The sequence below is a fragment of the Musca autumnalis genome, unplaced genomic scaffold (assembly GCF_047663935.1).
Source record: "Musca autumnalis isolate F117 unplaced genomic scaffold, ASM4766393v1 scaffold_2, whole genome shotgun sequence".
Lineage (NCBI taxonomy): Eukaryota > Metazoa > Arthropoda > Insecta > Diptera > Muscidae > Musca > Musca autumnalis.
Genome location: NW_027411755.1, coordinates 15,460,001 through 15,473,693, shown reverse-complemented (window position 1 = coordinate 15,473,693; position 13,693 = coordinate 15,460,001). Strand labels below are relative to the sequence as shown.

The following is a 13,693-nucleotide window of genomic DNA, read 5'->3' as shown; positions in this document are numbered from 1 at the left end:
CTCTAGATCGACTTCCATAGTAGAGTAAAATCATAAAATTGCTGTAGTGCGGAATTCGATTTAAGAACGCCTAATTTCATGAAATTTTTTAATGAAATTCACGCTAGTGTGGAGCGGGACTTTGATTCATCAAAATTTTATGTATCACACGACGAGTAGAACTTACAGATCTGAAAAACATATACATAACATACGAAAAACAGATGGTCTGATGGCACTCTAACCGTTTGGAACGTTTTTACTGCTGTTCGCACAACACACGCAGTTCCTATTGACTATTTCGGAGAATCTTTCCTTTGAACTATTTTCATACCGGCACGACGCAACTTCGCGCAAATCTAGTGTGATCGCATAAAGACTTGTTTTAACATTTATCATAAATTAAAATTAAGTAAAGACGTAAACAATATGTTGCCTTTAAGTTATGGCAATGTTTATAAAACACCCAGCGACTATAAACCACCAGAGGATGTTGATTTCGATGATACCGAATATCCCAATCTAAATTCACGAGACTACGCAAAACGTCCTCTCAATCATACAGCGCGAATGCATGAAGCATGGGAGTCTTTGAGCATAAGTACACCATTCACAGAGGTCACTGGTAATGTGGCTGTGTGCTGTAACAAACTGAGTGGACGTGAATGGACAGGATCGTTATGGGGATTTGAAAAATCCAGCGTGGTGGAAAATAAAGGTGATGCCATGGTTCCTGAAAAGTCCTGTTTCAAACTACAGTGCCCGGCTATTATTAATTGTATGACCTATGTATCACCGAATATAGTGAGTTTGTTGTTGGTATTATATCTCCCACATTGATTAGCTAATGAAAGTGTGCAATTATTATTTTAGTTACTTTTAGCTTTCAATACCGGTAACCTACAAGTATGGTCTACACATTCCGAAGTGAGAAAATCCAAAAATCCATATTGTTTGTTTTTAATTGGTGAAAAGTGTGAACATATGAAGCCCATCACATGCCTTACAAACTTTCCAAGTAATCAACATAAGGCAGCAACGGGTAGCAAAGATGGAACGCTTAAGGTGAGTTATGCTGGTACCCGTTGAGTGACATCTTTCGTGTACGAATGGGCCAGAACGGCTTTTATACTATAATTATTTATACTCATTTTATTAAAAGCTTTAAATTTCCTTTTTGTCTTTAGCTTTGGGATATGGGTACCGCTGATCTTGTTTCTCAGGGTACTTTTCGTTTTGCTCACACGGATTCAATAACAGCTGTGGCAGCTTCTCGTGGCAAAGAGAATATTTTTGCAACATGTTCTTTGGATAAATCTTGTCTACTATGGGATGATCGGGAAACACGTCCAGCCATTGGTATTATAATTATATATTATGTGTAAGGGATTTTGAATTAATGTTGTTGTTTTTTATTCCAGCTCTTTATGAAAACCACAGTGTACGTTTTAAGAATGTATCCTGGTGTCCCGAGTCCAATGACAATATAGTGTATTTAGGTGACGAATCTGGTTATATATTAACACTCGATGTAAGGCAACCCAAACAGATACAAAATACAACACAATACTTTGACCGTCCAATTAGGAAAATTATACCTAATGGGTAAGTAATAAAGGAACCGCTCTTGGCCCTATGGGCTAGGTTCCCATTTATGAAAATAAATTGAATTGAATTGTGTATATAATGTGGATTTGATTACAAAAGTTTTTGTTTATTTGTTTTTATTTTCAGCGAGAATTTAGCTGTAATTGCCGATTCCAATATAGTAAAGATTTCAAAATCTTCCAACCACTCTGTTTTCTATGAAAACAATGAAACCCAAAATTTTGTACGAGATGGTGCTTGGTTATCTTCCGGAGAATTTCTAACTGTTGGATTTGAAGGGAAATTACGAAGTCACTGTATCGAATAGGGGATATTAATTCTAATATGTGTATAGTAAGTTTAAGACCAAGAAAATGTTCCAATTTTTTGTTTAATTAGCAACTTTTAGCAATTTTTAATCAAGAGTTACAGTGAAATACTAATACGCATAAACTATGTATAAGTTATACATTTACTTTTATAAAGAAAATGTTCAACATCTATCCAAGATAGCCAAAAAATGTTTATCTAATTTGTGTCCTTTTTGTATTGGAGTAAATAAACATCATTGACACTATAGTTTTTGAGTTTTTTTATACTGAATACAAGCATGTGGCAGAAACTTTTTTGTCGTGCTCTCTGTAGAATAAAGAGCGAGTTTTGGAGAAGATAAACAAAGTTGTAAATGAGGTGTCAGAAAGAATTCCCATTCCACTATTTTTCGAAGAAAAAACCATGAAAAATCCACGATTTTTGGAGAAATATTCACAATTTAATAAATATAATTTTTAAAAATTCAGGATTTTTTGAAAAAAAAATCACGTTTTTTGGAAAAATTGTTTTTTTTTTTTAAATCCACGATTTTTGGAAAAAAAATAACTGTAATAGAAGGTAATGACGAAGTTAAGGGGTTATGGCCACTTACAAATTTTACAAAATCGAAAAATTTTTTGTTGGCTCATTTTAAAGTACAGGTAGAATATAATAGGGGTTATCATGAACGGCAATTCCCCGTGAATTTTTTCACTTTCTCCCTTAAGTTGCAACGGCGGAAAGACAAAACTCACGGGGAAATTTCATTCATGATAACCCCGAATATGTTGTAAAAACATCGAAGTTTGAAACGGGGGCTGACTTGCGTATTGTCAGTTGCTTTGTATTCGTGCATGAAACTAGGGGTTCTTAAAGGGTAGTGGGGAAATTGATTTGAGAACCCCTAGTTTCATGCACGAATACAAAGCAACTGACAATACGGAAGTCGGCCGCGATTTTCTCAAATTGGCATTTTGAAATGCGGTGTCCACTGTAATTTTTTTAATAATATCGAAATTTTGGCTTTGACAGTTCACAATTGTCTTAAGTACATAAAAAATTAATGATCCCACAAAACATATACATATGTATAATATAAGTATCGGTTTATTCTTTTTCGAGCTACAGTGGTCGTCACCGCAATTTGTCAGAACACTGTGCAATATTTTTTAACAAAAAATCCGAAAGTAGCTCAAGTTGTGGTCATCAGATGAAAACAAAATCTTCTAAAAAAATTCGCAAGATTTCTTGAAAAAAAAAAAAACAATAAAAAAACTGCGATTTGCTTAAAAAATAATTTTTCAAAAATTCACGGTATATTTATTTATTTATTTCAAAGCTTAAACTTTTTTTTAAAAAAAATCATAATAAACACATGATTTATTAAAAATAATTTTTAAAAATCCAAATTTTTTGGAGAAATACAGGCATGTCACAGAAGCCGATTCCGATCGGCAGTGAAATTGATTTCGTATTTAGCTTCTTCAGAAACCGAAAAACGAAAATTTTTTTCGGAATGAAACCACTTTTGGTTTCCCAAGTGGAATTGCATTTTTTTTGGAAATATGTCACTTTAAAACACTCCAAAAACACTTAAAAATAATAAAATTATTGTTTTATTAACAAAATCACATTTATTTTCATATTTTCTTTATCATTTTAATTAAAAAATTGCCAAATTTTCATTATTTCTCAATCAACGAAACCACTTGTTAACGAAGTGTTGCCACATAATTTTTTCGTTAAAATCGATTTTTTTCTTCGATCAAATATTAATCGTTTGCAAAAACTAAACAGTATGGCAATACGAATGACAACTTAAAGGGAAGATAAAAGCCCTGTTCCTTTACGTGCAAGAATCTTCAAGTTTTACCACTTTTTACTCGAAAAGCGTTCCTTTACTTCAGAGACCATACAATTCATATGGGTGCAGTTTACAACTTTTGCCGGTTTTTCCATTTTCAAAAGTAAAGGAACAGACCAAAAAAAGAAAACATAACAAAAAATAACTCAAACAAGGAGTTTCGTACAAAATGTAAGTATTTTTAAATACATATGTTATTTTGATGTATTAATTAATGTTTAATAATTTAGGGTCAAACACAGAAATTCGGCACAAGAAAAAAATCTTTGGCTTAAATGTCGTTTAGGGGCACCTCTTGGATCGGCTGAAATTTTTACAGTAGATATCCCTTGGCATCCTGAATACAACGATACATAATTTTCCGGGGGGAAGTCCATACTTCCCGAGATATGGGTCTTGACATATCGGAAATTTCGTACTTTCACACCTTTAGGTTGTTTAGGGGCACCTCTCGGATCGGGCTGAAATTTTTACAGTAGACAGCCCTTGGCATCCTGAATATAACGATATATAATTTTCCGGGGGAAGTCCATACTTCCCGAGATATGGGTCTTGACATTTCGGAAATTTCGTACTTTCACATCTTTAGGTTGTTTAGGGGCACCTCTCGGATCGGGCTGAAATTTTTACAGTAGACAGTCCTTGGCATCCTGAATACAATGATATATAATTTTCCGGGGGGAAGTCTATACTTCCCGTGATATGGGTCTTGACATTTCGGAAATTTCGCACTTTCACACCTTTAGGTTGTTTAGGGGCACCTCTTGGATCGGGCTGAAATTTTTACAGTAGCTAGCCCTTGGCATCCTGAATACAACGATATATAATTTTCCGGGGGGAAGTCCATACTTCCCGAGATATGGGTCTTGACATTTCGGAAATTTCGTACTTTCACACCTTTAGGTTGTTTAGGGGCACCTCTCGGATCGGGCTGAAATTTTTACAGTAGACAGCCCTTGGGATCCTGAATATAACGATATATAATTTTCCGGGGGGAAGTCTATACTTCCCGAGATATGGGTCTTGACTTTTTTACTTTTATCACCATTTGTTCAATCTTTATTGGAAAAAGTCCAACATTAAGTGTGCCTGCGTACTCGATAATTTGTAATAATTATTACAAATTATTACTGAATGTTGTTTTTTTACACAAATGTTCAGTAAAAGAGAATGAATTGAGAAACTTGTTTTGAAATTTTTTTACTGAGAACTTATACAGCCCAATTATGAACGGCCTCTCACCGTGAGTTTTCTCTTTCTCGCCTCCTCCCCTATTATAAACATCATATCGCCGTGAGTGATGTTATGTTCTCACTGTTCCCTTATTATAAACAACAAGAGGGTGAGCAAAACTCACGTTCGTGAAAAAATTAGCTATTACAAATGTAAAAAAAGTGAGAAAAAGAGGCAAATTTCTGCTGAAATTTCTCACTACCGAAATCAAAGTGAGTTGAACAAAAAAATTTAAGTGTGAACATTTATTTTAAAAAATACGAATATTTTGTATCTGTAATGATAATTAATTGTATTTTAGGTTGAAAGTAACAAAAAATAATAAGAGATTTTTTATGTTGTGAGGTTATTGTTGACCTTTGGACGCTATTTTCTTTGGTTTTAATTTGGCTTGAGGTCAACTTAAAAATTTAAAAACAAATGGGCGTTTTTGTTTTTATTCTTATAAAAAGAAAGAAATATCATTATTATAAATTTCTACCATAATGTTTATAGTTGCATAAAACGAATGTTCTTGTTTTTTAAAGCTTAGGACATTGACCGCTAACATTTTTTCAGAGTTCTTTACGAATTCGGTCTGAATCTCTGAATTCTTTCAGAATTTGGTACAAAATTGGGTCTACCTTCAGTTCCAAGAATGGCATGTAACTATCCACTGGAGTTATATGACTAGGTTTGGCATCGCACCATTAAAAGACGCAGAGTGCTGTGCATGGTGCTATCAATATTTGCCTAAGAATTTAGACGACTGCAATATCCCAAGTATAGTTGAGCAAAAACTACTCTGGTTTGTTGTGGACTTTATTCACACTATATTTGTTTACATTAGAACCTGCGACTATGTGAAAGCTATTCAAAACTACTTGAAATGCTTGTTGAGCAAGGGATTCTATCCAGTATGGTTGGGCTTCCCTCTCTAGAACGTGAAGATCATTCTTGATGGACCTAATGTGTCGGGGCAACCCACCCAACGTTTTAGTTACAGTACTTGCTCGGGCATTACCGTGAGAGCCATCCCTATCTCACGGTAATGCCCGAGCAAGTAATGTACACGATTTGGATATTTTGGGGTCGCAGTCTTGGAAAGAATGGGAGATGGTGCTAAACACAACTTCATTTCCTTGGTATTCCTCAGAATTTGCCATTTCTGTTATCACCCAAAATGCAACATTAAACATTTACTTATTGTAGCCATTTAATGACGTTTTTAAACGACATTTGTTCACTTTTTTACGATTTTCCAATAAATTTCACGAATTCTTCAGTGTAAATAAACAATTTTCACATATCTGCCAAAACAAAAGAACAGCTGTTACAGATGTTGCCATGTTGTTTTAATGTTGTATTTTCTTTTACCAATATCCATGTTCTTTTACAGTGGATTGTTAATAACTGACATTTTTCTTGCTAGAAATGTTTATTAATTTGAAAATTTATTTATTTTTTATACAAAAAATAAGAATTAATTAATCTCAAAGTTATTTGTGCAAAAAATGACGGTATGGCAACACAAATTATTATTTCAAGGGTTCACAAGTCGCGCCATTATTTTCCATTTTCCGACTTGTCAACCCTTGTTCACTTTTTGTGCTCCTCCCTGCTCAATCATAATAGCTCGAGCAGGTGAAAGTGAACTGCAACTCACTTGTGAGTAGCTCCCTACGTGAAGATTCATAATCGCTATGATAATTTTTACTGAAGAAATTTTGTTGTTGGCAGTTGTCAAAAGTTTAAAATATTCAAATATCATAATCGTAAATTTTAATCAAATTGAAATTTTTTACTGAATGTTGTCTTTTTACTTTTTTCCTTTGAAAGAGTATAAAATGCTTTACTCTCTAAAAAGAAGTTACTGAGTAATTTTTGGCCTGTTCCCGTACTAAACGATTTTCATATAAATTTTGTGTACGGGAACGCAAAATGTGTAAAAGTGGTAAAAATTGTAAAAACTTTTTTAGTTCTGGAACAGAGCTATTTACTGAGAAAGTACAAGGACAAACCTATTATTAGGAAATAATATTCAAAAACAGCTTTATTTGATGGAAAACGTCCAAGGTATTGTTTGTTTTTTTTTTTGTTTCTTTATATTTATTTTATAATAAAATAATAATAATAATTACATTGTGTAGGTATTTCCATTAAAGTATTGTTTCATTATTTTTATTATTATTGAAAAGATTTAACATGTTTCCAAAAAAAAAGTTGGATGCAATGTCTAGACGATAATAATAACCATAAAGAAGAGTTTCGTTTTTTTTCTGCAATATAAATGTTATATGATCGATCTCCTTGGGGCTATACGCGTGCCTCTTAAAATTATTTTCTTTCAAAAAAGTTTTACGAATGTTTTAACATAACGTACACACAAACATACACAGTTTAGGTCCATGACCTTTACACATTTTCTGTCTTCGTTTTTCATTGACAGACAAAACATGGAGAATGTGAGAGGGGAATTTCTTAGATTTGTTTTGTTTTTTGTTTTTTAGGAAGTAAGGGGAGGTGGTTGTTGTTTTTGTTATTAATTATAATTGAAGATTTAGTAAAATAATAGCTGTAACTTAATCATCGCTTAGAAAATCGTCATCCAAATTAACATCTGTTGTATCAATATTATCATCCAATGTTATGCCTTCAATTTCCAAATCCAAATCATCATCTTCATCATTGGTGGTGGTAGCAGGAGGCAAAGATGCTGTTGTTGTTACTGAAGATGGTGGTAGTGGTGGTCTAGTTTGCCCGCCCGCTGTCACCGGATAATCATCGCTTTTCTTATAGTCTTGAACACCTACTTTGGCATTGGATTCATAAATACCTTTCTGTTGAGCCAATTGCATCTCTTCCAGGGGATTGCGTTCAATATTTAATGGCAAAGAGGCTGCAGCATGGGCAGGCAATGGTTGTCGATCTTTTTGACGTACGAATTCTTCAACTTGCAGAGCATCACCCAAACCGGGGAAGAGATTTTCATATTTTGCCGGATCAGCCAATGATTGGCCAGCCTTTTCATTGAATTTGGTCAATTCTTCACGCCACAATTCAACAATGCGCGACATTTGACTGGGAATGTAGGTGCGGGCAAAGAATGCTGCCTCAGGCAAGCGGTTGGTCTCAATTAAAATTTCCAAACAACGTTCAACATCGGAACGCAAAAATGCCGAAAGGAATGCAATATTGTGACGACCTTGGGCGGAACCATTTTCTTCCAGCTCTTGTAACATTTCAGCATCACCAGAGGCGGTGGCCAATAGGAGAAGACCACTAAAATCATTGGCTTTTTGCATGCATTCCTTTACCAAGGCCATGTTGTTTTTACGTGAAGCCACATCGGCCAGTTGGGACCATTTTTGGGGATTTTCTGCCTCACGGGCCAATTTTACGGCAATATCCAATTCTCCAATTTGCAAAGCCAGGTCAAATTTATGATCGGGATCTGTGGAAACCTGTAAGGCTTGAGACTTAAAGCCTTGTTTCTCAAGGAAGTGGGCGACTCGTGTGCGATGTTCCTTGGGTATGGTGGGTAAGACCAAATCAGCTCTTTCAAAATCACGGCGCATAACAGCAGTTTGATATTCCAAAACGGACAATTGCAATTGGAAGGAGATGACATTCAATTCTTTGTCACCCAAATACAGGCGGTTATCTTTGGGTACATAGCCCAGCAAGTACATGGTACGATCCAAATGAGACACTGTGACAATTTCACCACCTACATAATAGTTGATGCGGTTAACGGAATTGGTGTAGATAAAGCAATCTCCCACCCAGAGACCAGTTTTGACTATTTCATTAATTTCACCTGGAAAGATAACAACAAAAAAAACCATCAAACATTCCTCAATAACAATGGAAATTCGAGCAAACTTACCCAAAACATCAAAGGCGCTTTCAATGCCATCATCTTCCAAATCCTGTTTGGTTTCCAGGGCATTTACAATGGCCCCTGTGTCAACGGATAAAATAAAGAATGATTCCTCAGTGGCCAGGCACACCAATGTGCCAGCCTCATTCCAAAACACATGACGTGGTTGTACCTCAATGCGCCTCACCAAAGTCAATGTTTCCCAATCATAAAATGCCAAACCCGAAGAAGTCTTTACACCAAACAAATAACCACCATAAATGTTCTCAGCTCCATATTCGGGTGTGAAACTTTTACGTTCTTTGAAGTTGCGGAACAAACGCACCGTGCCACTGCTTTCGCGAATGGCATATTCATTACTTTCCAAGGCCCACACAAACTCCTGGGCCGAACCAAAAGCCTTATTACGCAAAGCCATGGAGGTGTAGATGATATATTCACCATCTCCGCATACCACCACAAAACGTCCATTGGGATTGTGGGCAATCGTTTGTGGATAGATTTCACAGGCACCCATATCCTTGACAGCAACCGGCAAACGTTCACCATCCTTAATTTCTGTACCATCAGCCAAAGCCTTCAAATTCACCTGCTGCATTTCTGAGTGTTTGGCCCAAATGATTTTACTACCAATCACATCCATAGACATGGCTGGCTCTTCGCGACCCACCTTAATAATAATCGAACCTTCATCATAACCCAAGGCTACATTATTTGTACCACGCATGCATGCAATTGTCCAGACACGTTCATAGCCATAATTCAAACATGTCTCCAAACGATATGTACCCGAATGCCATATGCGCACTGTGCCATCCTCGGAGCCTGTCAGTACAATTGGTAATTCAGGATGGAAGCAAACGGCGGAAATATTTTGGGCATGTCCCTCCAAGGTCTGTACACAGGTTTTATTTTGATAATCCCAAATTTTTACCAAACGATCATCGGCACCAGAAATCAAATAGGGCTTGTCACCACCATGATAATAGTCGACACAATTGACACCCTTCTCATGGCCTTCCAATGTGAAATTGGCAAAATTCGAACCCAACTGCCATACCTTAACGGTGCGATCCAATGAAGCGGAGGCAAAGGTATTGTTGTCCTTGGGATTGAAAACAATTTGCATAACATAATGGGTGTGGCCTTCGAAGACCCGTTGACAGGCCCACATTTTCTCCCAGTTCCATAATTTAATGAGCATATCATCTGCAAGAAAGAAAAGTGGTGAAAATTAATAAAAATGAGTGGAAGTTGAAATTAAAATTTGAGAAAAATCTTTGGAAAGTTTGAGAATCTTTGGAGGAAGATATTGATTTCCTTAAAACAGATATTGTCAAAATCAGAACAAAAAGGCCCACTTCTAATACCAATTTCATAGCAATCCGGGAAGAATTTTTAAACATTACTCAAGCCTGACAGATAACTAAGACTAAAGTCAACTTTAGGGATTCCACCCAGACAGCACCCTTTCCTCTGGAAGGAGTCTTTATAAGCACCCTTTTCTCAGGAAATATTATTAAGAAGGTTCTCAAAAGGCACACTTTTCTCTGGAAAGGGTCTTTAGAAGCACTCTTTCCTCGGATCTTTAGAAGCACCCATTTCTCTCCAAAGGGTCTTTAGAAGCACCCATTTCTCTCCAAAGGGTCTTTAGAAGCACCCAGTTCTCTCCAAAGGGTCTTTAGAAGCACCCATTTCTCTCCAAAGGGTCTTAAGAAGCACCCTTTCCTCTGGAAAAGTTCTTAAAAGCACCAATTTCTCTGGAAACGATCTTAAGAAGTACCATTTCCCCTGGAAAGGATCTTAAGAAGTACCCTTCCCTCTGGAAAGGGTCTTAAGAAGCACACTTTCCTCTGGAAAGGTTAAGAAGGACCCTTCCCCTGGGAAAAATCTTTGGAAGCGTTCTGTCCTCTTTAGAGGCACCTTTTCCCCACAAAATATGTATACAATCTTTGTCGGGACAAGAATACCTTTCTGTGGGTTAGCAATGTGTTTGGTGTATTAAACTTTTACGTGTCCATGGGGAAGATACATCTATTAAAACCTGCTTATGGACTGTTTAATTTTATATTAAAATTTTTGGAAGTCTTGGCTTACCTAACGAAAGACATACTTTACAATAATCAGGGCACCGAGACCTAGGGACACTGGACTTACCCCGGATTAGGGTACGAGGACTATATACAAAACAAAAATACAAATATGATAAAACATCCTTCCTGCGTTTTCCTATTTATTCTATCCGACGGCAATTGAAAATATCATTGGAGGACTGGTAGATATGTTACGTATCCAAAGAGGATAATATAAACCCATTGGAATATGGAACATGATGACAATTATTCTAATTGTTATCAATTGCCAGCTTTTTATCTAACATCGAATTTATCTCTTTACGGACGCCCTCTTCCTACTCACATAACATCTTCTAAACATGATGAAATTTGATCAGCATTCGTCATTATTATCACAAGCACACATCATCATTATTATCAGCAAAAACAACAACATAATTTGATATTTATTCTTTCCTCAAAGCAAAAGACTCTTCCGCTCGCTTGCTTGCTTGCATTTTTTGTTTATCTTCTTCATCACATAAATGTTCCATGTTGTTGTTCTCTTGTTACTCACCACTGCTAGTCAATATAAGCGGTTGTGTTGGATGAACAGCAATACAGCGTATATAATCGGAATGTGCCTCAAATGAATGAACTTTTTCTAAGGTGTTATAATTGAAAATCCTTATTTGCATATCATCGGAACCGGTAATAAGCCAATTTTTTCGTGCCACAAAACGTCCTGACCGTACCGGGACATCACACACCTCAATATCTTTGACCAATTGTTGGTTCTCATAATTCATGATGTGTACGTGGCCATTGTATAGAGCACACAACATCCATGGTTCGGTTGGATGTATGTCAACGCATTTTACACGATCTGAACGGGATGTTAGACGACGTTTAATATCTAATTTTAAAGGCATTTTGTATAATGAATGCGCGGTACACGTTCGACAATTATAATTGAGTTTTATTTGATTTATTTGCACTTTATTTTAGAAAAAAAACAGTGAATATTTTTCTTTTACACGGGACTTCGTTGTTACTTGCTCATATCACGAAAATTTTAACGTCATCTAAATGTCAAATGGGTATTGTGTGTATAGGGTTGCCGTATCGTTAACTGCAAACAAGTCAAGTCAATTGTTAAGTGATATGGCGAAAGGTGAAATATTAAGCTGCTGTGAGGTACGAAATCATAAAAGAAAATTCCTTTTAAACCAATATCAGACAATAAAATTTTATCACAGTAACCGATATTTTATCAAAATAATGTAGGAACGGGACTTATGCCAAGTTTACACTTGCGCTCTAAAATCCACTGGATTTCACGAAAACCTGAAATACACCCCGGTGTTTACACTTATATGCTGTTTATATTAGAGCTTTTTGGGAGGTTAACCTTCATTATCAGGATTTGTTTGACGTATATGTAATGGAATTGACATTTAAAACCCAGTGGGTTTGTTAAATCCGGTTATATATAAACGTACTATTATTTTTTGGTTGATTTCCAACATATCACAATAATCAAGGTAGATGCATATGCGCAGCGGATCGAACATGAATTTTCAAAGCAAGTTGTTGTAAGTTGAATTAGTCATCAAAAATATACGACAATATAGAACTTTACAACTTTATTTCGAAAATTATCGTAATATTATCTGTATATCGTATTATAGCATGGTTACACTACAGATTTTTGCAGGGTTAACCCACTTCATGGGGATTTATTTGCTTAATCTGCTCAAATCTGACCAGATTTGCCATACAAAAATGAAATCCTCTCATGGCTGGGTTTATTTTAAATCCGGCACAAATCCATCAGAAATACAGTGCTGTATTCGGTATTTGTGCAAAAAAGAATCCAACTCTACTCAAAAAGTAACAAAAGTTGCAACTGTTTTTGCAACAGAGTAGGTCGTGTTTTACACATTTACGATTGGTCGCATGCGATTTTATGGAGTTAATAAATCTAAAGTTATTTGGAAACCATAAAATTATTTTTTTTTTTCATTAGACACTTTTTTAACAAAAAGTACGATTGATACCATGATACAAAAATGTATCCCTGTGTGTAAAATATACCAATATGAACAAAGAGGGGACGATATCTCATACGAGAAATTGTAAAAGTGTAACACACGACTTTATTAGCTATTTTGTATGTATACGTAAACAAATATCAGCTGACTTTTTATATCCTCGAAAAGCTAAGTGTAATCAGCAAAGATTAACCCACTGGATCTTTTCAACCCAGTGGGTTAACCTTTAATAGTGTAACCGGGGTATTAATTGTGTATAGTACTAACAAATGAAAAAATAAAAAATGATTTTATCGTTGAGACATCATAATAAATTTTGATAGATAAAGTTGTGTTCAGAACTTGCAGCAGTTTTCCCGCTTAGTCCTAAAAATGCGTTCCCGTACTCCGAAATCTAGCAAGACTTGCACTTCTCTTTAAACAAAAATAGCGCCGAATAGCACCCTATTCTCCTGTCTTCTGCCTAGTAGAAACTAGCAGCATGTTCATTGGCATCTAAATACGATAGCTGATACGTTAATTTTGATACTTCTGCTGGAGTTTTTGCAATTTCCGTAATTTTCCGTTCCCTTATTTTTTAAGAAATTTGTATGGGGAAGCAATTTTTGACAATTCGCTCTTTTTTCTAACATTACCATTAAAAAATACGGGAACACAATGAAAAATAGAATTGTAACAAAATAATTTAATATTTTTTTTTCACATGTTTACAAATTATGATACTACAATTTTTTGTTGCAGCAATTGA

General features: G+C 35.6%; 2 protein-coding genes across 2 annotated transcripts; one reads left to right on the top strand and one right to left on the bottom strand.

Annotated features, from left to right (window-relative positions):
• The first annotated feature begins 273 nt into the window (after positions 1–273).
• vls (valois) lies at positions 274–2,145 on the top strand. Its single transcript, XM_073967201.1, has 5 exons — positions 274–783; positions 853–1,044; positions 1,167–1,338; positions 1,401–1,584; positions 1,714–2,145. Exons 1-5 carry the CDS (start codon positions 409–411, stop codon positions 1,892–1,894), a joined length of 1,104 nt encoding a protein of 367 aa, XP_073823302.1. The 5' UTR covers positions 274–408; the 3' UTR covers positions 1,895–2,145.
• Positions 2,146–7,036: 4,891 nt separating this feature from the next.
• beta'COP (coatomer subunit beta') lies at positions 7,037–12,052 on the bottom strand. Its single transcript, XM_073967148.1, has 3 exons — positions 11,469–12,052; positions 8,844–10,046; positions 7,037–8,774 (listed from the first exon to the last, which is right to left on the bottom strand). The coding sequence occupies exons 1-3, from the start codon at positions 11,821–11,823 to the stop codon at positions 7,537–7,539; spliced, it is 2,796 nt and encodes a 931-aa protein (XP_073823249.1). The 5' UTR covers positions 11,824–12,052; the 3' UTR covers positions 7,037–7,536.
• Between the last annotated feature and the right edge of the window lie 1,641 nt (positions 12,053–13,693).

Bases quoted from the DNA above. Each gene is read 5' to 3' on its own strand.
- vls (XM_073967201.1), top strand. From the start codon at position 409: ATGTTGCCTTTAAGTTATGGCAATGTTTATAAAACACCCAGCGACTAT. The intron at 784-852 runs GTGAGTTTGTTG...TTATTATTTTAG, and splicing joins CCTATGTATCACCGAATATA to TTACTTTTAGCTTTCAATAC. The intron at 1,339-1,400 runs GTATTATAATTA...TTTTTATTCCAG, and splicing joins GGAAACACGTCCAGCCATTG to CTCTTTATGAAAACCACAGT.
- beta'COP (XM_073967148.1), bottom strand. From the start codon at position 11,823: ATGCCTTTAAAATTAGATATTAAACGTCGTCTAACATCCCGTTCAGAT. The intron at 10,047-11,468 runs GTGAGTAACAAG...TCTTTCTTGCAG, and splicing joins GCTTATATTGACTAGCAGTG to ATGATATGCTCATTAAATTA. The intron at 8,775-8,843 runs GTAAGTTTGCTC...TTATCTTTCCAG, and splicing joins AAGCGCCTTTGATGTTTTGG to GTGAAATTAATGAAATAGTC.